Source organism: Enoplosus armatus, chromosome 15 (assembly GCF_043641665.1).
Source record: "Enoplosus armatus isolate fEnoArm2 chromosome 15, fEnoArm2.hap1, whole genome shotgun sequence".
NCBI lineage: Eukaryota > Metazoa > Chordata > Actinopteri > Centrarchiformes > Enoplosidae > Enoplosus > Enoplosus armatus.
The window spans coordinates 15,271,801-15,294,923 of record NC_092194.1 but is presented as its reverse complement, the minus strand read 5'-3'; the positions used below and the strand labels follow the sequence as shown (position 1 = coordinate 15,294,923).

General features: G+C 41.0%; 1 protein-coding gene across 1 annotated transcript; it reads left to right on the top strand.

Annotated features, from left to right (window-relative positions):
• The first annotated feature begins 1,203 nt into the window (after positions 1-1,203).
• Positions 1,204-22,234, top strand: LOC139297228 (nardilysin-like). The gene is made up of 31 exons (XM_070919799.1): positions 1,204-1,421; positions 1,959-2,199; positions 2,816-2,897; positions 3,748-3,901; positions 5,138-5,211; positions 5,400-5,495; positions 5,690-5,812; positions 7,934-7,991; positions 8,725-8,798; positions 9,052-9,121; positions 9,390-9,467; positions 10,607-10,727; positions 12,463-12,521; positions 12,831-12,885; positions 12,983-13,087; positions 13,451-13,574; positions 13,907-13,993; positions 15,637-15,756; positions 15,956-16,007; positions 16,514-16,664; positions 17,500-17,627; positions 17,821-17,983; positions 18,190-18,221; positions 18,497-18,635; positions 18,770-18,817; positions 18,906-18,958; positions 19,596-19,679; positions 19,918-20,008; positions 20,354-20,470; positions 21,166-21,255; positions 21,365-22,234. The coding sequence occupies exons 1-31, from the start codon at positions 1,204-1,206 to the stop codon at positions 21,587-21,589; spliced, it is 3,312 nt and encodes a 1,103-aa protein (XP_070775900.1). The 3' UTR covers positions 21,590-22,234.
• Positions 22,235-23,123: the final 889 nt, after the last annotated feature.

Genomic DNA, 23,123 nt, shown 5'->3' with positions numbered 1-23,123 from the left:
CCTCGTGGCCTATGCCTGCCACCTAGCGGATCGTAAACCAATCATCCCTGTTTGGAGCCTTGTAAAGGTGCATTAAGATGTGGGGGGTACAATTTCCATGAGGTACAGTGGCTGTCATGTGGCTAGCTGACAAGACAATTCATACCCAGTTCAGTTCTGACCGGTTACATTAGCCGAGGAGATTAAATAAAATGACTAATTATGACATTTACCGGCTTTGACAAGTGGTCGGTTGAATATTCTCAATCTAGCAGTCATAATCATAAACAGATGGCTAGCAGCTGCCAGTTACATCCAGGTGGCTACTTGTCGCTGCCGCTGTCCCGTCCCTGCAGCTATTACAATGTAACCAGTCCTGACTGCACGGCGCACACGTGTTAGCGTTCTGGCCACGCCCCTTTAACTCTAAAACCAATCAGAGGGCGGCATGAACAAGCGCCGAATCTTCTCAGCGAATCGCGGCGCTGCTTGTTCGGGAGACACTCGTAGTCACATTATGTTCAGGCCCTTGTGCTGTCAGCAGGGAGGAAGGTACGGATACATTCTTGTCTCACCGGCTTCATGAACTACTTGTTAAAGTTTCTGTTTGGCTTTGCCTTGAAACAGACCACTAACTGAACCCGCTAAAGCTCATTTTAAAGAAAATTTGTTGTTGTTTGTTTCCATTAAATGTCTTTTTGTAGCCTGTAGCACACATTTCTGTTTATCTTTCTCTGTATGTAAAGGGCACTGTAGTCATTGCTTCTTGGTTGTGTTTATTGTTGTTCTTGGTGGTCTCTATTGCTGTGTTGAGTCGTGCCGTGCCATGTAGATAAGGGGTTCAGGTTTTGGTTGGGGTGATCCGGCTGGGTCGTATTTTAGCTGACATCTAGCTGAATAGGGCGAAAACACCAGACAGCCTGTGTGAATAGCTGTATTGTGGGCGCTGGCTGGTGTGTGTGTGTGACAGTTCAGGTTCAAACCTATAGGCCTCTTCCACAGAAAGGGTATTTGGTTAATCTGTGTTGTTTCGGTCCTATTGCTTTCTGAGCTTTCATCCATACCCGTCTGTCAGGGAGGGTCTTCATCATAGCTCTGTTCAGGCTGACACGGCGTGTTGCCGTGCTGAGGAGTAAATTACCGGTGTCAGCGAGATGTCCTGCTGTTTATGGTCGTACCTTGCTGTCAGCCCGCAGTGCCAAATTCTCATCATCTCTGCCGAGGATGCCGCAGACAAACAAATCCACAAACGCCCCAGCCTGTGACTCCTCAGGCTCGGTCCAAGCAGGAGCCTCAGCAGAAGATGCAGACCCGGTGTACCGGGAGGAGAGCCGGGCTGCAGGGGACTCAGGAGGAGGAGGAGGAGGAGGAGGAGGAGGAGGAGAGGATAATGTTGGAGACGGCGAGATAATCAAGTCCCCCAGTGACCCCAAACAGTACAGGTAAAGGACTGAAGTGTTCATACCACATGTGGCCATTCTCCTGAGTATTTCAATTATGCATTTTACTGTAGCCCTGTTTCATGATTTATTACCTCTATTCTGTACTTTATTCTCTGTCATTGTTATTACTGTGTTTTTTACGTGCACTGATATACATGTGAGGATACTGTTTTCTCATATTCATGAATGTGAAAGTGCTGAGAACATGACCCAGATCCACTAACCCAGATCCAAAAATGATATCGAGCCTCTCTTCCAGCTGGATCAGTACAGTATTATTGTAGTTTGATGAGACGATTTCATGCTATAAGCACACACCAGTGCCTCAGGCCTCTGTGGGGCTTACACAGAGACATTTGCTGTGAAAAAACATAGAAGAAGAGAGTCTCAAAGGGTATAAGATGAAGTCTGCAAAGAGACATTTGATTTTCACAAAACAAAATAGGAAAAAACAATGAAAGCTGTAAAACTTGATGCAACAAGACTGTTTCTCAAAGCTCTCTGTGCTGCTTTCACCTTTGACTTCGCTCCCTCCAGGTACATTGTGCTGGACAACGGCCTGCGAGCTCTGCTCATCTCAGACTACAGTGGCCCAGCAGCATCTGAAGACGAGGACTCCGAGGGAGAGGATGAAGGTGAGGAGGAGGAGGAAGAGGAGGATGATGAATCTGGAGATGAAACAGAGGACGAGTCTGAGGAAGACGACGACGATGAGAAGGGCAGTGATGAGGATGATGAAGATGAGGGGAAAAAGAAGAAAGGAAATGCAGAGAAACAGGTACAACTCTGAGGTTTTTAATGCAGAGCTCCATTCAGTTTTTAGCAGATTAGACATGTTGAATGTCTCAGAAGAGGAAAAAACTTGAGTCATGTTGAAACTAAAGAGATTTGTGCTGAAATTGGATATGCAGATATTATTTATGTAAGAGATTGTCAGCACAAACTGGAAACTATTTATAGTACTATTAAATACACATGCTTTTTTTACTACACGTACACCTAAAACGTCCATGCATACAGGCCTCAAGCGACTTAAAGGATAAAGCTTATTTTTATTTATTTAATTAATTTGTTAGGCCATATCTGCAGCCCTTAGCTCCATTCCCAATCGTTCCTAAAGAAGATGGTCTTTTAAAAACCACTCAAGAATATACAGTTTAATTGTTGAACAAGGTAAATGTCTTTGTGGTAAAGAAGGAACATGTCACCCAGTGCATGTGGCTCATCCATGTGCTTTTAATAGTTTTTGATGGCGCAGAGGAATAAGCTATGTCAGGCTTTAGCTAGACAGGCAATAGCCTACTTGTTGGTAGGGTCAACATAGAATGTCACCAGATTTATCCTTGAAGTGCGTTGCCAGACTCAAACATGACATGGTATCCTGTGTGTGCCAGTCTGCAGCGGCGCTGTGCGTTGGAGCTGGCAGCTTCAGCGACCCCAGTGATCTCCCCGGCCTCGCTCACTTTCTGGAACACAGTGAGTAATCAACCAGAGAGGGTCAAGTCATTTTCTTTAAAAAGGAAATTCTTTGCCTGGCCAAGGGTTAATTCTCCCACAGCTACTCTTACATTGTTTTCTACCACCTATCAAGTCAAGTCATTTTTATGTATTTTATTTATATGGCCCAAATTCATGAATCAAAAATTTGCCTCAGAATGTGTACAACATACAACACCCTATATCCTTAGACTCTTTGGATTTGAACAAGGAAAAACCCAGCAACCATATTTTTCCGGGAGCTGTTTTGCTATTTTAAATAATTTAGTGTACCCTATTTTCCTTAACCTGTTTTGTCTACTTCTACTTCAGTTAATAATTTCTAACATTTCCCAGAATACCCTCTACCAAGCAACAGAGAACGGGTAGGAACTTGTTGCGATGAGGTTTTTTTTTTCTGGTCCAAAAAAGCAAGAGTTGCTCTCATCTCTTGAAATGCAACTTATCTTCTGAATTGCATTCCGGTCTACTGATGCTACAGTCAGTGCAGAAATTGTCATATCTGTCTCTTCTACCAATGTGATTCTTGTTCCTAAATGGCCCATTTTTGAAAAGAAAGCCTTGCGCATTCTTACAGACTGTCATCAAAACGGTCAGCAAATGTTAACAGCAATATTTAGAGATATCTTTACAACTATATCTGGAAGAAATACTATCAAATTGTATTGTGGCTCAGTGGGAAATATATTGCCACACTGTCTGTTTGGCCAGCTATCCACATACTGTAGATAAGAAAACAACAAATGCAAGACACATCACCAACTAGCTGTTGTGGATTTTTCTTCTTCTCTCTTCTCTCCCCCCCTACTGTTTTTCTGTTGTGTCCCAGTGGTGTTCATGGGCAGCGAGAAGTACCCCTCAGAAAATGGGTTTGATGCCTTCCTCAAGAAGCATGGTGGGAGCGACAACGCCTCCACCGACTGCGAGAGGACCATCTTCCAGTTTGACGTCCAGAGGAAGAGCTTCAAAGAGGCTCTTGACAGGTGAGGAAGGATCAGAGGTTTTTTGTTTTCTGAGCAGTCGCTCTTAAGAAGTGGACTTCTTGAGAACTATCAAATGATTTTCAGATAAACACAAAACTCAGGAATAAGAAAAGGAGAGAAAAAACTTGGAAAAACAGTTATTACATACCAACTAGAAGATGATAGCTCTTTGAACACTTTGTGGCAAGAAGTCCTGGTATTGTATATTTTAAAGACACTGTCCTGACTTTACTGTTACTGTGTTGGATATCGACAGACCAGGTCTTCCCAAGTTCTTAGTAACTATCTAGCTCGTTTCAAACTAGTGATTTACTAAATCATGTTGTATCATTAAAACTTTAGCAACGTCTTAGTTATTAACGACTTTAGCAATATGTGGCTAAATTGATAGCAAGGAAATATTTGTAGCACAGTAAGCAGGAAGTCACTGTAGCATTATAAGCTAGCATAACTTTTATCATTTTAGGGGGAAATGGACAAATGACTAAAGTGCAAATCATAAGTTTTGTAATTTCAGCTGACTAATGTATATCGTGTTGTTTTTGAGAAATGTAATGTAAATTCTTCCCAGTTCACATTGTTACTAAACAGCATTGTAATCAAGTGTCATGGCAGATGTGTCAACTCTAACCCTATTCCATATTCCAGCTCTTTTACAATCTAGCTACACGGGTATTTGCAAGCTAACATTAGCTTATCTTTGTCACTTAATTCAGTTAGCTAGCTACAGTATGCAACAGTTGCACCTGGCAGTTACTGGATTTAAATATTTAGTTAATATCTACGTAAGATATAGTTTGTGTGGTGCGACCTGTTTTAATTTAATGTGCAAATCTTACAAACTGCTGGTACAACCGGTGTTACACTGTATTCTGTGATCGGAATTTTAGCTATATTGCAATAACGTTTTTTTTTTTAATCATACTTTATCGCATGCTTTATTTTGATAACTGTTAACAAACATAGTGCCCTCATTTGATAGCTGGTATGATGATAAAAGTATGTTAAAATGTTACTGGCAGCTGAACAGACTATTGATGTCTCAGAATCTGAAGGGTCACAGAATATGGTGTAACACCGACTCCTGATGTGTACTAACATTACCGGCTCAATCAGCCGCCCGCCTGTCTGTTGTGTACATCAGTCTACATCTGATTGTCTCTGTCTGACCTGTGTCCTTTCTCTCTGGCTGGTATGTGGCCCCTGATTAAAGTCTCTCTGTCCTGACCATCTCAGGTGGGCTCAGTTCTTCATCTGCCCCCTGATGATCCGAGACGCCATTGACAGGGAGGTAGAGGCCGTTGACAGCGGTGAGTCTTGGTGCCTCTGCGCATCACTCCTCCGTGCTGAGACATAAAAATTTTAGCTGCTGCACTTCGTAGTTAAACTTTTCATCAGCCACATTGCTGAGTCCTCCTCACGCAGCTCTTTTGCACACCATTGATCATCGTCTTTTTCTGTCGTCTCAAGTTTTTCTGTCTCTCCTTCTGTCTTTCAGAGTACCAGCTGGCTAAGCCGTCGGACTCCCACAGGAAAGAGATGCTGTTTGGCAGTTTGGCCAAACCTGGACACCCTATGGGCAAGTTCTGCTGGGGTGAGTTGGTAAACAGAACCGCTGGGACACATAATACACGCAGGGCCTCCTTGGGGTATGTTCAGCAATAACAAACAGGAGCACTGAGACAGATGCCAAGTCTCCTTCCTTGCTGATGTCGCTGCATTTGTAAACCATTTTCTACAGTGTTTTATAGTTCTGCTGAATTGATTGCTCACTTGTGACAACATCAGGGAATGCCCAGACACTGAAGCAGGAGCCAAAGAAGAAGAAGATCAATGTCTATAAGCGACTGCGTGCCTTCTGGAAGAAACACTACTCTGCCCATTACATGACTCTGGCTGTGCAGTCAAAAGGTCAGGAAAATCTATTCCATTCATTATACACCAAGAACCAGTCTATTAGTAGATTGACAGCAATCTAATTGATTTCAATAATTTCATACAACAAATGAAACGATTAATTGAAAAAGCAATCTGTAGATTAATGGGCAATTTAAACAATCATTAGTTGCAGCTCTAATAAGGGTTCTCTTCCTCCAAGTTCAGCCAACAGTGGTTAATCATTCCTGAATCAACTCAAATTGCAGTGTTTCTCAAAACAAAGTCAGAGACAAAATATTTTTTTCAGGGTTGCACAGAAATATTACACGCTAATTAACTACTGCATACAAGTGAGCTGATGACTAGTGTTGACATTTGTGCTGAGAAAAATCCTCCTTCTAAAACAGATGAATTATTTGCCTTCAGTTAAAACGTCCATTGCTCTTTAGAAACTGTCTTCACCTAGAAAATCAACTGGTGTAAAGTGATGCAAAGGCGTCATGATGACAAAGACAAAGTTTCTATAAACATTTCACTTGGAAAATGATGCAGCTAATAAGGAAATATGAAAACTGTTGAAAAAGTTGAAATTTGCCTCCTCACATGAGATTTAACTACAATCATCTACATTTTAATACCAATGCCACTTTACATCAGCATTCATTGATTTTGGTTACTTTAGGGCAGTGCAACAAGCTGTAAACACACTGCTGACTATTATTAAGTTGATATGACGAAGTTGGTGGCAAGCAGTTGCTTATTTAGACATCCAGTGGATATGGAACAACGTTCATTTGGAGTCCACATAATAAATCTAAGTCAAATGCTCACTCTACTTATAACTCTGTTTTTGGTCTACACCAGCTCTTGAGGGAAATATCTGTCTCTTTAGCTGCTAAATGCTCCACTATGTTTTCTAGTTGCTAACTTTGTCTGTCTGCCGTTTGGTGCTGGGCAGGTAGTGTGCAGTGGGTTTATGAGAGCTTTTGCACTGACATAGCTGAAAAAAACAATCAAGTTGCGGGCTGCAAAACCAAAACAATGAGCTGAAAGATGCTATAACACTCTGTAGGTCATTTGAGCCATTGTTGATATAGAAATAGTGATTATAGCAGATAATTAGATTAAAGATTTTAGTCCCAGAGTTCCATCCAAATGACACACCATTAGAAATGCTGAAGAAGAGCAACTTCTGTATCTGTTTACAGCACAGCCTCCAAACAAACCGAGCTGAAAAGATTCATTCCATCACATTGTTTTATTAAAGAATAAAGTCAATGATTAGCCTCGTTCCATCATGCTGTGAGCAGTCGCTTACAATCTGATCTCATGCTGCGAGCAGGGCAGGAGTGTTTTATTTCAAGCAAAGAATGCTTGCACAAAGAAGAGTGATCATGTGTCCAAAATGTCACTTCATATCAATAATAGTGAAACCGTAGACATCGATATGCCTAGTGTAGGAGAGTGCTCAGTAAACAGGGAGGCTGTTATCAACGAGAACCAATGAATCCTGTGTGTGCAATTTGAATCCCTCACAGGGAAGAGGGACTCAGAGGGACAGTTACAATGAAACTGCTATATAAAATTACAGAATGTAATGTAATACATTGAATGGCTGTTGCAGAAAAAATACTGACCATGAATAGTATCCAAATGAGTGTAAACAAAAAGGATTGCCCACTGCCAAAGAAAAACAGAACTGGAACCTCCTATTACTCCCAAATAGTTTTTTTTATATATGGACAGGCTGACACTTTACAACAACTAAATTGCAGTTCAATTATTTTTATGATGTTATGTTCTTATTTAATAATGTGAAAACAGGTATATATAGTAAGTATCATTTGGTTAGAAACCCAGAAAGTGCTGACCTTTCATCTCTATGTTAAACTCAATTATGCATGTGAAAATGTTACTATAGTCTATAATAATAAAATGATTTACACAAAACAATTTAGGGATTAGGCCTTTTATTAGCTAAATGTATTTAAAACTTCAGTTATAGTCAACACCACAGTTGCTTTGAAACAAACGGTCTGCATTGCCCTCCACCCCCCCCCCCCCCCTCAAACCCACAATTGTGAGTTTTCATCCAGAATTATTGAGACGCACTCAAACTCTAATTTATCCTCCTTCACTCGGTCTGTCCTTTAGAGAAGCTGGACACTCTGGAGGAGTGGGTGAGAGAGATCTTCAGCAAGGTGCCTAACAAGTGAGTATTGGAGAAGAGGCTCTCAGTCACTGTGATGAGGTGCCGGTGTGATATAGATTGAGCCTGAAAATCCTTTGAGACTTTGCTCAAATGTAAATGTCAAGCCTCCCTCCGTCTCTCTCTCTCGGCTCTCTTCATCTCAGACGTGTTTTTTTTTTTTTTTTTCAGCATCACACACCTGAAAGGGGATAATTTCTCCCTAAAGTCGAACTGAATTAGTGTTTTCTCACAGAACTCCACTTCTGCTTGCTCTATGAGTCACTGCGTTTTTTAAAGAATCGACATGCGTATCACTGAGATGCGAAAACCACATAACCTCCGGTTTTTAATGCTTTCATTTCAATTAAAGGATTACATGCTCCTGTATGGGTTGATGAAATTTCTCTCATCTATGAGCTTATGAAATATTCTTAAGCCTATTTATCTCCTTTTTAGATGAACTAAATTAATTTTCATCAAGCTAAAAACGTGAAAAGTTAACATTTTGGGGGTATTCTTGACAGAAACAAGTTACTATTTTTGTGAAATGTAAACAATAATTGGAGACACTTGTATCTTGTTAAAGATATTTAGTGCAATTACACGAAATTAGATCTGTACAATAATGAAAAAGCATATGGTGGGTTTAAAACATGTTAGTGACATGTGGTGACATATTGGCTGTGTTTAATTGATGTTAATTGATACAGTATCATCACTCTTGCTTCCCATAATTCTGTTTTTGTGTCTACAGTGGTGTGCCCAAGCCAGACTTCTCTGAAATGCTGGATCCCTTTGACACACCAGCCTTTAACAAGCTCTTCAGAGGTACTACAACTCTACAGAGGATCAATCCTGCTGTCCATCTCTGAATACTGAACACATCTGGTGTACTCTGGTTCTGTAGAGCAGTGGTTCCCAACCTCTAAATAAATCTGAGGGGTCAGGAGATGGTGTAAAGGATAGTAAAGCTCATGGCTTTGTCTTAATGGATCACAAGCTGAAAAGCTTGAGGAAATGCAAGCCAGCAGTGAAGTTGAGTTCACTTTCTTTCCCTAACTGTGTGTCCATGTGTTTGTAGTCGTCCCTGTTCGGAAAGTTCATGCTTTGAATATCACCTGGGCCCTCCCCCCTCAGGAGAAATACTACAGGTGAGCTACATACAGTAACATTTACATGGCACATAAATACAGAATGACACAATCCACAACAGACTGTGTTGTCCCCTGATTTGGAAGAAATTGCATTAAATGTGTTTGTCCCCCCCCCATGTCCCTGTCTCCTTTCTCTAAAGTGGTGCCTCTTCATATAAACATAGAATTAGACCAGCCAAAAGATACCATGCTTTGCCCTGATTATAGAGGGATTGCATCAATGTTTTTTGTTTCTCCTTTTCATGCTCTTCCCTCCTCTTTTCAGAGTGAAGCCTCTCCACTACATCTCTTGGCTGATTGGCCACGAAGGCACAGGAAGCATCCTCTCAGTGCTCAGGAAGAAGTGAGTGTTATTGCCTCTGTCTGTTTGTTTTTCTGATTTGAGGGCCCTCCAAAACCCAATTAAAAGGTCTTCAATTTGCTGGGTATACATGAGCTTTTTCAAGCTCTGAGCGAGCCCTGAGTGTTTGAGCCCAATCTTCATACTATACACTTTGCCAGCCCACTTGACGATGTGATTCATACATTCTCATCCCTGGATGTGGTTGTACAACAGCATTTCAGCCTCTTGTTGTTAAGTGGCAAAGTGATTCGCCAAACCCCTTGTAGTCCCACAGTACCAAGAGCCCATCCAATAATCCCTTTACCATCAGCACCACTTGGAGCATTTGATAGAATATTCCTATTTACTGTGTGCGCTGTTTTCAATTGTTGATAAATGACAACAGTGAAATTTGAGTGTACTTGGTCTCAATTCCCAGTCCAAACAAACTGCTGAGGCAGTAGAGTGTTTGTTTCTATTGAGTTCAGACAATCACGACGTCAAGGGCCGAGAGGCTGGTTTGAAATTGGGCCATTGATGTCCCCCTCAGTGAAATTGGGGAATGGTCTGTCTGTCTGTGTCCCTCACACACACTGTTTAGAACACTACTGATCAGATGCCTTCAAATTTAAAGGACCATACCAGTGTGTTTGCAGTGTTTTACTGCATTTACTGTTCAACAGAATAAGACCACACCACTCACCACTTGTTTCAGTTAATTCCAGTGCAGTATGAAAACCTTCAGAGATTTAAAAACTCGATCCATAACAGTCAACATCATTTCTACTTGTTTGTAAATGCAGTAGTGCAGACTTTTCAAACCAACCATCGCCTTTACAGTAAGTGCATCATCGTAGAGCTAGAACATGTCTGCATGCTGATAAAAGCAGACATGATGTTGGAACGGACGCTCAAGGAAGTTTAAAATCTCTGCAAGTAATTTTTCAGTTTTAAATGAATGAAAAGCTGCACGCGAGGCAGGACAAAGGCATAACAGAATGATACGTGTTATTTCTTCTTCTTTCTTGGAGGCAGTCAGCTGTGCTGCACATTCTCCTCCCAGTTTATGGCAGTGAGTGAATCTTTACCAGCAGTCCTATTTTAAAATCAGAGTTATTCACTTTGAATGTGTTCGTGTTTGTGTGTGTGTGTGTGTGTAGGTGCTGGGCCCTGGCTTTGTTTGGAGGAAACAGTGAAACTGGCTTTGACCAAAACACCACCTACTCTATCTTCTCCATCTCCATCACCCTCACAGATGAAGGTTTCCAAAACTTCTACCAGGTGAAGAAAATCTCTCACTTTTTTACTCTTCTTCCCTTTATTATTCTGAAGTCTTCTGGATACATGGAAACACTGCGACTGAGCAGAGGAAAGCTGCCTTTTTACACTTTCATCTTCAGTTCATAGTCCAAATAATTTGTTGTTGGGTCTTAGAGAATCAGTGTTTTTCTTGTATGTCGGTCTGTGCAGACGTTGAAATGTTATCTGTCTGTTCAGCAGAGACTGGCAGCAGTATAAGTTAGATGTACCCTGCATGGACCAAGCTGGCCTCCTTGCCTTGTTTTAATTAATACAGCAGGTAATTTCAGGGAAGCAAACTGTGTTATCAGTTGCTATGACAATGCTTGTGTTAAACAGGGGAGGCAGTTGGCGATCATTCAACAGGAGGACTGTTCTCTAATCTGAAGCACTTAATGGAAAAATGTTTCAGTCAACAAACTTGCATTGATCACTGCTGTACAAATGCGGCTGCAGCCTTGAGGATGTTGTTTACTGTGATCAAGAGCACTTCATCACCCACTCTTCTTTTCAGAGAGTAGGAACCTGGAGTCTGACTTATAGTGTGGGGGGGCAAAACTCAGTCAAGTGCACAGAGCGCCAACGAGGTGGCATACTTTTAGTATTTTGATAGCTGGAGGTGCGTGACACACCTGAGGCTCATTTGGTGATCAGTGTACTGTGTAGGTGGTTGTGTTAAGAACAGGTAACAATCATGGCCAATCATATTAGCTACAGTTAAGTGTTGTCATGGTTAACTGCGTCAACATTTGTAGGTTTTGAACGTACTCTTTAAATAACTTCACTTGAGTCGAGGGTCCAGCAGGCCGAGGGTGGACAGCACTCATCACTATCAATCTCAGCATTAGAATAACAGTGTGCCCCTGGGTTATTATTGGTGACATAGTGTCTACTGTGCCTTCTATCCACTCGGCACACAGCAAGTCACCAAAACATGAAAGCAACGAAAGGAACCTCACTGCTCCTCAGAAAAATGATACTTCACCAGTGCAAGGCTGTGTTTGTACGAGTTAATGTTGATGATGATAAATCCATCCAATCCATATAAGAAAAACATTAAAATACACAAAATACAATAGACGAAAATAAAACGTATGGTCTCTCTGTGATCATTTGTTGTATTTTCCGTTATTAAATATGTTTTCAACAAACCTTTCACACTTAAAACGGAATAGGTTGACGCTTATTTGCTTTCTTGCCGAGAGTTAGATGAGTAGATTGATACCACTCACATGTCTGTAAAGATGTCTGTACTCCATATATAGCAATTATTATGTCATACTTCTCCTCCTGCATTCTCCTCTGACAAACAGACTGGTCAGGACTGAGGACCTTATTGTTCACAGTAATAATTATTCCTCTTTATTCACAAAGGCGGTGGTGACATTTTCATTTACACGTTTGCATCTAAAAGTGGGCGAATAAAAATGCACATTACTTTCTGTTTAGTATTGAAATGAAGACACCTTTTTCGAATGATGGTCATATCTCGTTCTAATGACTGTAATCAAATAACAATAGTCAACACGATTGGCAGCCTCTGCCTTGCATCAGTGTAATTGCTGTCATTTATAAAACTTAACAGTACGTTTCACTTAACCCCCATCATTTATGGTGAAAAACCAACAAAATGAACGCGGCAACGATTCATTAAAGCTGAAGGGCTTTTAAGTTATAGCATCTAATGTGTGTGTGGTGTGTGTGTGTTCTTTCACAGGTTACTCACCTGGTGTTCCAGTACCTGAAGATGCTGCAGACACTTGGACCACAGCAAAGGCACTTTCATTCACACACACAGTCTCACAAAACAAAACAACACAACAGAGATGTGCTTGTACAAAAAAAACTCAAACAGAGCTTCTATATTCTGTCTGTCTGGCATTTTGGTAGTTAATACCGCATTATACCGGATACTGACAGGTTAATGTGCCGAGTTTGTTTGTTTATTTATAAATTTATAGCTGTGTTTTTTTGTTTTTGTTCTGTTCCTTAATCTGTCTTAAGGAGTGTTGATGTTGGTGACATCTGAGCTTCTGTCTGGGATGAATAAAGGTAATATTTCAGTCTGTTTGTTTGTGCATTCAGAATATATGAAGAGATTCAGAAGATTGAGGCGAACGAGTTTCACTATCAGGAGCAGGTGAGAATCCAAATATTCATGTGTTGCTGTGCTAAATGCTTTCTGGACAAACAGCAATTTAATATTGTGTCACGGAGAATGATTTCCTCTTTGTCAGATTGACCCTATAGAGTACGTCGAGGACATTTGTGAGAACATGCAGCTGTTCCCTAAAGACGACTTCCTGACAGGAGATCAGCTGATGTTTGAGTTCAACCCAGAAGTAAGTAGTTCAGTAGTTCGGGGAGTGAACCAATTCAGGCTTTTATTCTAAAATCATATATTTCCTTTTTTTAGATAAAGATGTTAATGAAACGGGTCACTCAAAACTGGAAAAATGTAGACATATGCCAGAAATATATTTGCTAGAGTCGTTGGTACTGTCTTTGATTGGTGGATATTATTTTGCATCAAATGTTCAAATTGTGGCTGTGCTTATTCTCTGTGATGACAGTCACTTCAGTTCAGATTTGCTGCCTCTTATTGTGATTGACAGCTAAAATTGTTCTCGCATAAACAAGTAATTTAGAACAAAGAAAATTCTTCTCTCTTTGCTGAAAAGTTGACTTTGTGTGTGTGTATGTAGGTGATCAGTGCCGCTTTGTCCCTCCTCACCCCTGAGAAAGCCAACCTGATGCTGTTGTCACCAGAACATGAGGGCCAGTGTCCCCTCAGGGAGAAGTGGTTTGGCACACAATACAACATGGAGGGTGTGTTTCTGTGTGTGTGTTTGTTTACTGTCAGTGTAACATCTCCTCGGCTCCTTCCCACAATGTAGGCATTCAGTGAATACTTTGTCTTTTTCCCCTTGTGTGGTGATACTCAGCCTGATGTAATGCAGACCACCAGCAGTAGAAATGCCAACATTTATCTCTGTCTTTTAGATGGCAAACAATAGTGTTGGAACAGCATTTTAAATGAAAAAATGTCTAAAACCAATATTTAATTTTTGTTGGAATGAAGCCTTTAGGGCACTCAATTCAAAACATGAATAAACTGCAGCTATGTCTTGTGTACTAATGGATGTTTCCCCTTCATGCAGACATCCAGCAGGAGTGGATGCAGCAGTGGACAGGAAACCTGGAGCTGAACACTGACCTCCACCTTCCTGCTGAAAACAAGTTCATCGGTGGGTGAATAAACTTGAGCAATAAAAAAGAGGGTTGTTGTGGCCCGAAACTGCTGCAAGTATCCAAAAAGTGTCCAATAAGATGGTCATGAACAAGACTTGCTCCAGCAGTTTGTACTTTTGCTCTCCATTCATCCGTCCAACAAATACAGTAATCAGATATATCGATCAAGCTTGGAGGAACAGTGCGATTTGGTCAATGTATTCTGTCATCTATAACACTCCCCTGTTAGTCACTGATCTTATGGAAGTGTTATTATTCAAGCTCACTCCGTCATTCAGACGGTATTTGTTTCTCTAGAAGAGAAGGGGGAGGTAATTGGGGCTGTAATTTAAATGCAGTCTGGAGAAACGTTTTGCATTTTAAGATATTTTGCATTTTGAACTTTCACGAGTTTTGTTAGCTCAATGAAAAGTTTGACAACAGAGCATTTTGCTAACCTGACAGATCACTCGTTAACATCAATCAACTCAATCAGAAGGTTGCACATAGCCGAACTGATTTTATGTGTAGTAAGTTACATGTTTTTAACACCACTACCTTTCTTACTGTAAAAGTGTAGCCTAATTGACATTCAGAAAGACATTTAAGTAGTTTGAAAAATTACACCGAAGTAATTGCCGGTAAATATTACTAATCTTAGTACTCGTAACGACTTAGCATTGCACTTCTATAACATTGTCCGACTCGCGATGGACAGTTAAAAAATAGGGATAAAAAGTGATGCAGCAGAACAAGAGATAACGTCTTTTTTATAGTTTGGTCGGAGATTTTGGTGCCTTATGCTAGTAGCAGCTAACCTCGAACCGTTAGCCTCAAGCAGAGATGACGAGCGGGCTTCTTTCTTGCTCCACACCCCCTAACCCAAGTGACATCGCTTGAGACAGTGTATCAGATTTCACACAAACTGCCCAAAAACTGTAAACTACTACTACTTCTATGTGTAAATGTAAAAATAAGAATTGGTGATTTCTTTCAGTGATGAAGGGCACGTGGTTTTCTCGCAGCATTCTGTGTGATTACCGATCTCAGAACCAGCTCCTGTGGCGAAAATGCCACCCATAACAACTGTTATTATTTTATTATATTATAATCTATATTATTATATTAATCAGTCTGAATGCTCTAGACACCACTTGACACATTTTTGTCACACTCACCTGATTGATGTGCTCGACTAAAAGTGTGAAATGTCTTAACTTTTAAAAGCCCCAAAGCCTTCACTATCTATCTGACTGACATGTTCCACAAATCTTTGCAGATTGCATTGATTGGATTAGTCGGAGTACACTGATTAAAGGTCACGATTTTAACTCAAACAAGGCTCCTCTGGTCCCATTCTGACCTAACTTTAAGGGCTAATGCATTTTGGCATTGTGTTCTGTATATAAATTTTGGAAGGCCACAGCCGAGTCCACATTGCCAATTCTGATAAAATGTGGAGAGGTGATGCGTCTTCACTTATTGGCCCAAGGGTTACTGAATCATTTATTTAGGAGGGGGCAACATCTTTTACAGTTTTGACAACTACCTGCATGTTTATCCCAAACTGGACACAATGAATTGTTGAAACTCACACATTATTTATGAGATTGTACCGAGTAGAATGATGATGTTTTATTGTTTATGTGCATTTGCTCAGCCACTGACTTCACCCTGAAGCCTTCTGACTGCCCAGACACCGAGTTCCCTGTCCGGATAGCCGACAGCGACAGAGGCTGCCTGTGGTACAAGAAGGACAACAAATTCAAAATCCCTAAAGGTGAAGTGTGTGTGTGTGTGTGTGTGTGTGTGTGTGTGTGTGTGTGTGTGTGTGTGTGTGTGTGTGTGTGTGTCTGTGTGTCTGTGTGTGTGTGTGTGTGTGTACTGTTTTCATCATTTAGCATGCAAGATGTTTCCATAAAGACTTTTAACATCATGATGGAGGTGTTGACACTCGTTTGTCCTGCCTCCTGCTGCAGCCTACATCAGATTCCACATAATCTCTCCTGTAATCCAGCAGTCTGCTAAGAAGTAAGTTCAGCCTCACATTTGACCTTGTGAAAATAGTGTTTGTTTTTGCTGCAACACTGATTAACATTCCTGTCTTTTCTGCCATCCCTTTCTCTTTTTTTTATCTGTTCTTTCTCTCCCTGCTCCTACAATTTCTTCCCCCTTTTCATCACATCCTTTTTACTTCCCTCTTACCCTCTGTCCTTCCCTACTTCTATTTCCTCTTTTTCCTTCTCCTTTCCTTCCTGCATCCCTTCACCTCACTCTTGCTCTTATTTGTTGCCTTCTCCTTCCTTTCTATATTGCCTGTCTCTTTAACTGTCTCGATTCCTCCTCTCTTTCTCCATCTTTGCTCTGCAACTCATCCATCTCACCTCCTGTCCTCCTCCTACCTCTCCCTCCCTTTCTCTTTGTCACTTAACTACTTTTTTCCTTTTCTTTCTCCTTCCTGCTCTCCTTCATCTCAAACTTCCTCCTCCCATCTTTTCCCTTCCTCCATCTTCACCCCTGTCCTTCCTTCCCTCCAGTGTGGTCTTGTTTGACCTGCTGGTCAACATCCTTGGGCACAACCTTGCAGAGCCGGCCTATGAGGCTGAAGTGGCCCAGCTGGAGTATAAACTGGTTGCCGGTGAACACGGCCTGGTCATCAAGGTCAAAGGATTTAACCACAAACTGCCTGTGAGTGAACGCATCTGGAGAAACCGCATAAAGAGATATAGAAATGATTACATGCATAAATCACACACTGATTAATAAACAGTCTTTCTGGCAATGTATGGCTCAATTGTACATTATGCAATAAATGTAATATTTCACAGTAGCGCATATCCTTAATGTGCAACAGAGAACTCCATATGAATGAGATAAGGCCTTGTCATAGCCTGTGAGGTGTAGACTTTTCTTCCTGTGTAATTATTGTCTACGTTTTCTAACTTATTTTAGCTAAAATAACTATTTGATACCACTTTCTAAAATGCATTCTTTACCTTTTGTCTATAAGTGGTAAATGACATCTTTATTCATTGTAAGAAATCATTAATTAAAGCTTTATAGATCAGAGACAGACAATAAAAATTTGCCTTTAATAAGGAATACTGTACATTTTGAGTGAAGGTCTGGTATTCGTCACAACCTGGCAACTAAATAGTTGGTCTCATTGTTGGCTTTATGGTGATCAATAAAGCATTAAAGGAATGGTTTGACACTTTGGAAAATATTCTTATTCGCGTATAGAGCGAAGGGATACGATTGACACCACTGTCATGTCTGAGACCGGTATCAATCTTCTCATTTAAGTCTTGGCAGGAAAGCAAATAAGCGTGAGCGTAAACTACTCTTGCTACTTGATTTTTGAACAGACAATCAGTGTAAAATTGCTCATCTGGATGGACATAATGTCTTACATGCATAGTCTCGTATTTATTCTGGACAAAAACACACACAGATGTGTTTGCATTGTCTTCATGCACGATAATGATGGTGATCCTTCATCTTACCTTCTGTCTCTCTTTAGCTGCTGTTCCACCTGATCATTGACCACCTGGCTGATTTCTCTGCCTCCCCTGATGTCTTCAGCATGTTCGCAGAGCAGCTCAAGAAAACCTACTTCAATATCCTCATTAAACCTGAGAAACTCGGCAAGTGAGTTGTTTACCTTCTGTCTTTTTTTTCTCTCTCTGACATTTCCATCACACTCTCGGACTCATCTTCAAGTCTATGATGCCGTCTAGTGGTGAAATGTGTGACATCCCTAGCTGGGAAAACCCCTCTGCTCTTGTCGTCCTCTTTGTCCCCTCTCTCTCTCACTCCTCCTCTCCCCCCTCCTCTTTCTCAGGGACGTGCGTTTGCTGATCCTGGAGCACTCCCGCTGGTCCATGGTGGAGAAGTATCAGGCTCTTACGGCCGGTCTGACCAGCAATGAGCTGATGGAGTTCAGTGGGAGTTTCAGGGCTGAGCTGTACGCTGAGGGACTGGTGCAGGGCAACTTCAGCAGTGCTGTGAGTAGACAGCAGGAAGTACACAGACAAGTAGATTGATTAACAATAGAATTAGCTGATTAGTTAATAAATCAGTTAATGCCTATGTCTGCACTTGCATCAATTGATTCTGAGTGTACTTGACATTGTTTTTGTTTTTCTGATTTCCTCTTCTCACTCTACGTCTCTCTACCTGTTCATTATCCTTTATTGTATTTTCTCCACAGGAGTCAGAGCAGTTCCTGCAGTATGTCACAGAGTAAGTCTGCTATTACACTGAATGCACTCCCTAATGAGAACATCACTGCTTTACAATCAAATGGATTTGTTTGCCGCCATACACAGTAATTTGCATTAGCTTCAGTTGTTCAATCCACGATTCCCCTTTCACCTCCTTCACTTATGCCTTTTCCTTTATTCCCTCCTTTCAAACTTTCTTCCTCTGTTCTTTCTTCCTCTCTTCTTCACCTCCTTACCTATTTTGTTCTCTCTCCTCTTTCCTTCCTCCCGTTTTTTTTTTTCCCTCTCTGGCAGAAAGTTGCAGTTCTCCAAGCTGCCAGCAGAGGTGCCAGTGATGTTCAGAGTGGTGGAGCTTCCTCTGAAGAACCACATCTGTAAGGTCAAATCACTCAGTAAGGGAGACGCCAACTCTGAGGTCACTGTTTACTACCAGGTACAACCACATCTGGACTACATCACATCTTTCATATTTCTGACATGCTGACTTAAACATATCCCATTATAGCATCATTTATTTTACGCACACTATTTCACTCCCGTTTTTCTTTCTCTCTTCTTTCTGTGTAGTCTGGCCTCAGGGCCTTGAGGGAACACACACTGATGGAGCTGTTGGTGGTGAGTGTTTCTACACCCATTTCTCCATTCATTCTGTCATTCCTCCGTGCTTGACGGAGTTGTTGTTGTTGCTGTTGTCGTCGTTCAGATGCACATGGAGGAACCCTGCTTTGACTTCCTCCGAACTAAAGAGACTCTGGGGTGAGTGCAGTTATGTTTTTAAAAGGAAATCCATGACATTTGGGCAAAATTAAATATGAATCATTGTACGTTTCCATTAAACTTACATGTATCACTTTTAAGAGATAACTTAAAACACATCAACTTTTACATATATGACCTCACCCACAGTATTAATTGAAAATGATTTACTGTTCATTTTATTTGTCTCTATTAAATGTTCTTATTTCTTGAATATGTCGTTTTATGTGTATTGTCATCTTTTGGTATGAAATGTGTATTATTATTATTATGATTATCGTTATGATTAACTACCTTTATGCATATATATTCATATAGGACAAGGGAACATAATAATGAAACCAGTAACTCTTGCTTTTCAATATATATAACTTTTCCCAACTTTTAAGTTATTTTATGTGCAAATTGAAGTTGTGTAAGGAAATGTACTTTCTGTTTTTGTTACATTGGAACAATGCTTTTCACATTTATCCGCAGTTCAATAATAGTATATGATTAAATTTCAATTCTCTGCTTCCCAGACTGGTTTTTATTATAGAGTGCAAAGCAGGTAAAGTCAGGACAGGTGGGACGCTTTCTCATGTAGTTATTTTGATCCGTCTCTGTTCATCTGCTTCTCAACACCTCTCATCTGCAGGTACCATGTCTACCCCACCTGCAGAAACACCTCAGGCGTTCTGGGTTTCTCTGTCACCGTGGAAACACAGGCCACCAAGTTCAAGTGAGTCTGCAACACAATCGTAACCTTTCATCCGCCCAAAAGCAAGATAGGATTTATCTTAACAGCTTTCCCAAAACCAAGGTATAATTTATCTTACTGTTCACCCAAACCAAAGCTACAATTTATCTATCTGGCCCTGGAAAGAGAAGCGAGTGGAGCTGATAAATGACTAAAGGAATCAAATACACCCTGTAGCCTATAATATATCTCGTACCTCTCATGAACTTTTCTCTCTCAGTACTGAGCTGGTGGAGTTAAAGATTGAAGAGTTCTTGGCTTCATTTGGGGAGAAGCTCAATTCGCTGACTGAGGAGGCCTTTAATACTCAGGTCTGTGTCTGTGTCTGTGTTATTTTGTGTATTTGTGAGTTCCTTCACTGTTCTGGAAAAGCAGAAAAGTTAGAGAAAATGGTGCATAACCAAAAAGTTTTAGAAAAGTCAAAAGTTGCTCTTTGATTTTCTTTGGTGGATTAATAACACATTTCCTAACCATGTTAGACCGAGCCGCACATTCACATCTGCTGTTGCACTTTGAATTCTCAAGTACTTTGTGGAAGTCAAAACAGTGTGTAGGAACTGTGTGTGTGTGTGTGTGTGTGTGTGTGCTGCGTGTGTGCTGCGTGTGTGTGTGCGTGTGTGTGCGTGTGTGTGCGCGTGTGTGTGTGTGTTGTACAGGTGACTGCTTTAGTGAAGCTGAAGGAGTGTGAGGACACACACCTCGGGGAGGAGGTGGACAGGAACTGGGCCGAGGTGGTTACACAGCAGTATGTGTTTGACAGGCTCAACAGAGAGGTGAGGACAACACAAACACACACAAATGTTTTAGACGAATGAATGCATACATCATCTTTTATGCTTTTGGGGAGCATGCATTGACTCTTAAATAATTCCCTTACCACTGACCGTTATATGTATAATAGATATATGAAATAAATAATAATAATAGACTTTTACATGGCAGTGTAATGTGTGTGGGTGTATTCTATTGCTGAATATTACTGCATTCTCTGACAACTTAATGCACTATTAGGGTTAGGGTTTTTTTTTTGGTCCAGCCTTCATCATCTTCGTCATTTATATTCAATTTATTTGGAATATCAAACACACAAAACAAACCTGAACCCAAGTTCCAAGTGTTGTACAAATACATATTGTATATACCACCTTCCTGACAACATGTTGTGGCAACTCTCACTCCTAATATTGCCAAATTAAATATGTTAAATCTCTGTTAATTGCATTTTGTCCACTAGAGGGCAAAAGAGCTTGAAAACAGACAAAATATGTAATGTTTGTAACGTGGTAGCAAACAACACATGCAGTGGCTGTCCCACCTTATGAATGTAAGTCCAATATTTACTCAACTTTTTAGCTTTGGTTTGGTCTCCACCAACGTCTGAGGGAAATATCTGGCTCTTCAGCTGCTAGATGCTCCGCTTTCTCCTCCAGCTGAGCTGTGCTTACCATCAGTGTTTCTGTGTGTGTAGATCGAGGCTCTGAAGCAGATGACCAGGTCTGAGCTGATCTCTTGGTTCAAAGAACATCGTGGGCAGAACAGCCGCAAACTCAGCGTGCATGTAAGCAATGCCTTGTTAAGTATGCGTGAATGTGTGTGGGGTATTTTGCTTTTTCCTTTCCTTTTACGTGCATTTAGCTACACACTAAATGTACCCCTGTCTCCTAAAGGTGGTGGGATTTGGTGCTGAAGAGAATGATGAGGAGGAAGGTGGTAAGAGACAAGAAGGAGAAGAGGGCAAAGAGGAGGATTTAAGTGGCTCTACCTACGGCGAGGTGTCTAAGCTCACCTTCCTTCTTGCCTCACCCAAGATGGCGGATGCCGTAGCCATCATGGACATTCCTGCTTTCATTGAAGGCCTGCCCCTCTTCCCCTACCACAAGATACTGGAATAAACTCGTGCTCAGACTGTGAGACAGACAGAAGGCTGCACTTCGCCTCTCACTGAGCCACGGTCGGGGACTCTGCCTCATTAGAGATGCAGGCACTTAATATGTGGAGGTGAAGGGAGGTTGAAACAGCTCCGGCTCCTCTCTGGACCTGGATACTGTCTCTGGGGCTCAGCTGCAGATTTTACCCACACTGTGTGCATAACCAAAAAGCCTGGAAGTGATGATAGAGTTTTCTTTTAGCTAAGTGATCATCTATTCTGCTTTCTCACACTCAATTATTTTATATCCTCAGAAACCGGGAGTCTGGGAGCCCCCTATCTATTTCTCTATCCCACACTGACTGAAAATCTTTGAATCAAATTCTCATTTATTTGTTTCTCTGAGCTCTGCTGCTATTACAACACTGAATCCCTGTCTTTTCCAACTGTTTGTGTTTGAGCCCAGACTGAGTTTAATATCATTTAAAAACACAAATCAACCGTGAAAACTGCGGAACTGCTGAGTCCTTTGAACTCCAGATGTGTGTATTTGAGTGATGGTGTGCTGGATTTCAAGCTCTGCTGTGCACTACTGTTATTAGCTGACCTGGATCATGCCATGGTATGAACACAACTCTGCAAAGAAATAAATCAATGAGTGATGAGTGAATGAATGAAGCAATGTTGTGACTACAGAAAACACACTTGAACCTGTTAATCCAATTAAGTCTTCACAGTTAAAGTGCACTCAAAGTAGTGAAATGCTAAGACTGAAACTCATTTTGTTAGCCTTTTCGTACATGTTCTCTACAAGCTCATACTAAAGGTGGAAGGAATTTATTATATTATATAATAATAATATAAAATATATAATATTTTGACATTTTGTGCATTTTTCTTTCCTGTAAATTCTAGCTTAACTGACACCTGCAATTTTCTTAACATACAAATCACATCAAACACCACAGACAACTCCACTGAGAATCCACTGTATGACAAACAAGGTCTTTTTTAAAGTGTTTGTATGCTGGTGACTCAGTATGGCATCAGCTCAGGTTTAATCTAAGTGTAAATTGTACATTACTCACAGATTCTCCGCCTTGTTCTCCCTGAGGAAAAAGGTTTGTTGCAGGCGATATTGTGTTGGGCTTGTGGCTGGTGACACTGTGGCACTATTGACTGTAATTAAAAACTAATCCGGAGCCCGGCACAGCAGAGCGTGTTAAAAGAATTGACTAATATGCCCACAGGGAAGCCATACTGTGGCAAGGTCCCCACCTGCAGTAGCCTCGTGTATAATGATAACTGTGCTACCTGTATGATGGGTGGCGAGCTTGTATAAATAAAAAGTATAAGCTTTTGGAACCTGGCTGCAAGGGATTTGCAGATGTTGGGTGTTAAGGCCTGGCTGCCTTCCAGTTCAACACAACAGGTGTTGAATGGGGTTGAGATCAGGGCTCTGTGCAGGCCAGTCAAGTTACCAAACTGACAACAAGACCATTCCTTTATTATACCATTTCCTCACTTTGTGTACAGGGGGGTTGTCATGTTAAATGAGG

What these genes read in the sequence shown, in the direction of transcription:
- LOC139297228 (XM_070919799.1), top strand. Translation starts at nt 1,204, where the DNA reads ATGCCGCAGACAAACAAATCCACAAACGCCCCAGCCTGTGACTCCTCA. An exon ending in TTCAGCAAGGTGCCTAACAA is followed by an intron (nt 7,992 to 8,724) that starts GTGAGTATTGGA and finishes TTGTGTCTACAG; the next exon opens with TGGTGTGCCCAAGCCAGACT. An exon ending in CAAATTCAAAATCCCTAAAG is followed by an intron (nt 15,757 to 15,955) that starts GTGAAGTGTGTG and finishes CTCCTGCTGCAG; the next exon opens with CCTACATCAGATTCCACATA.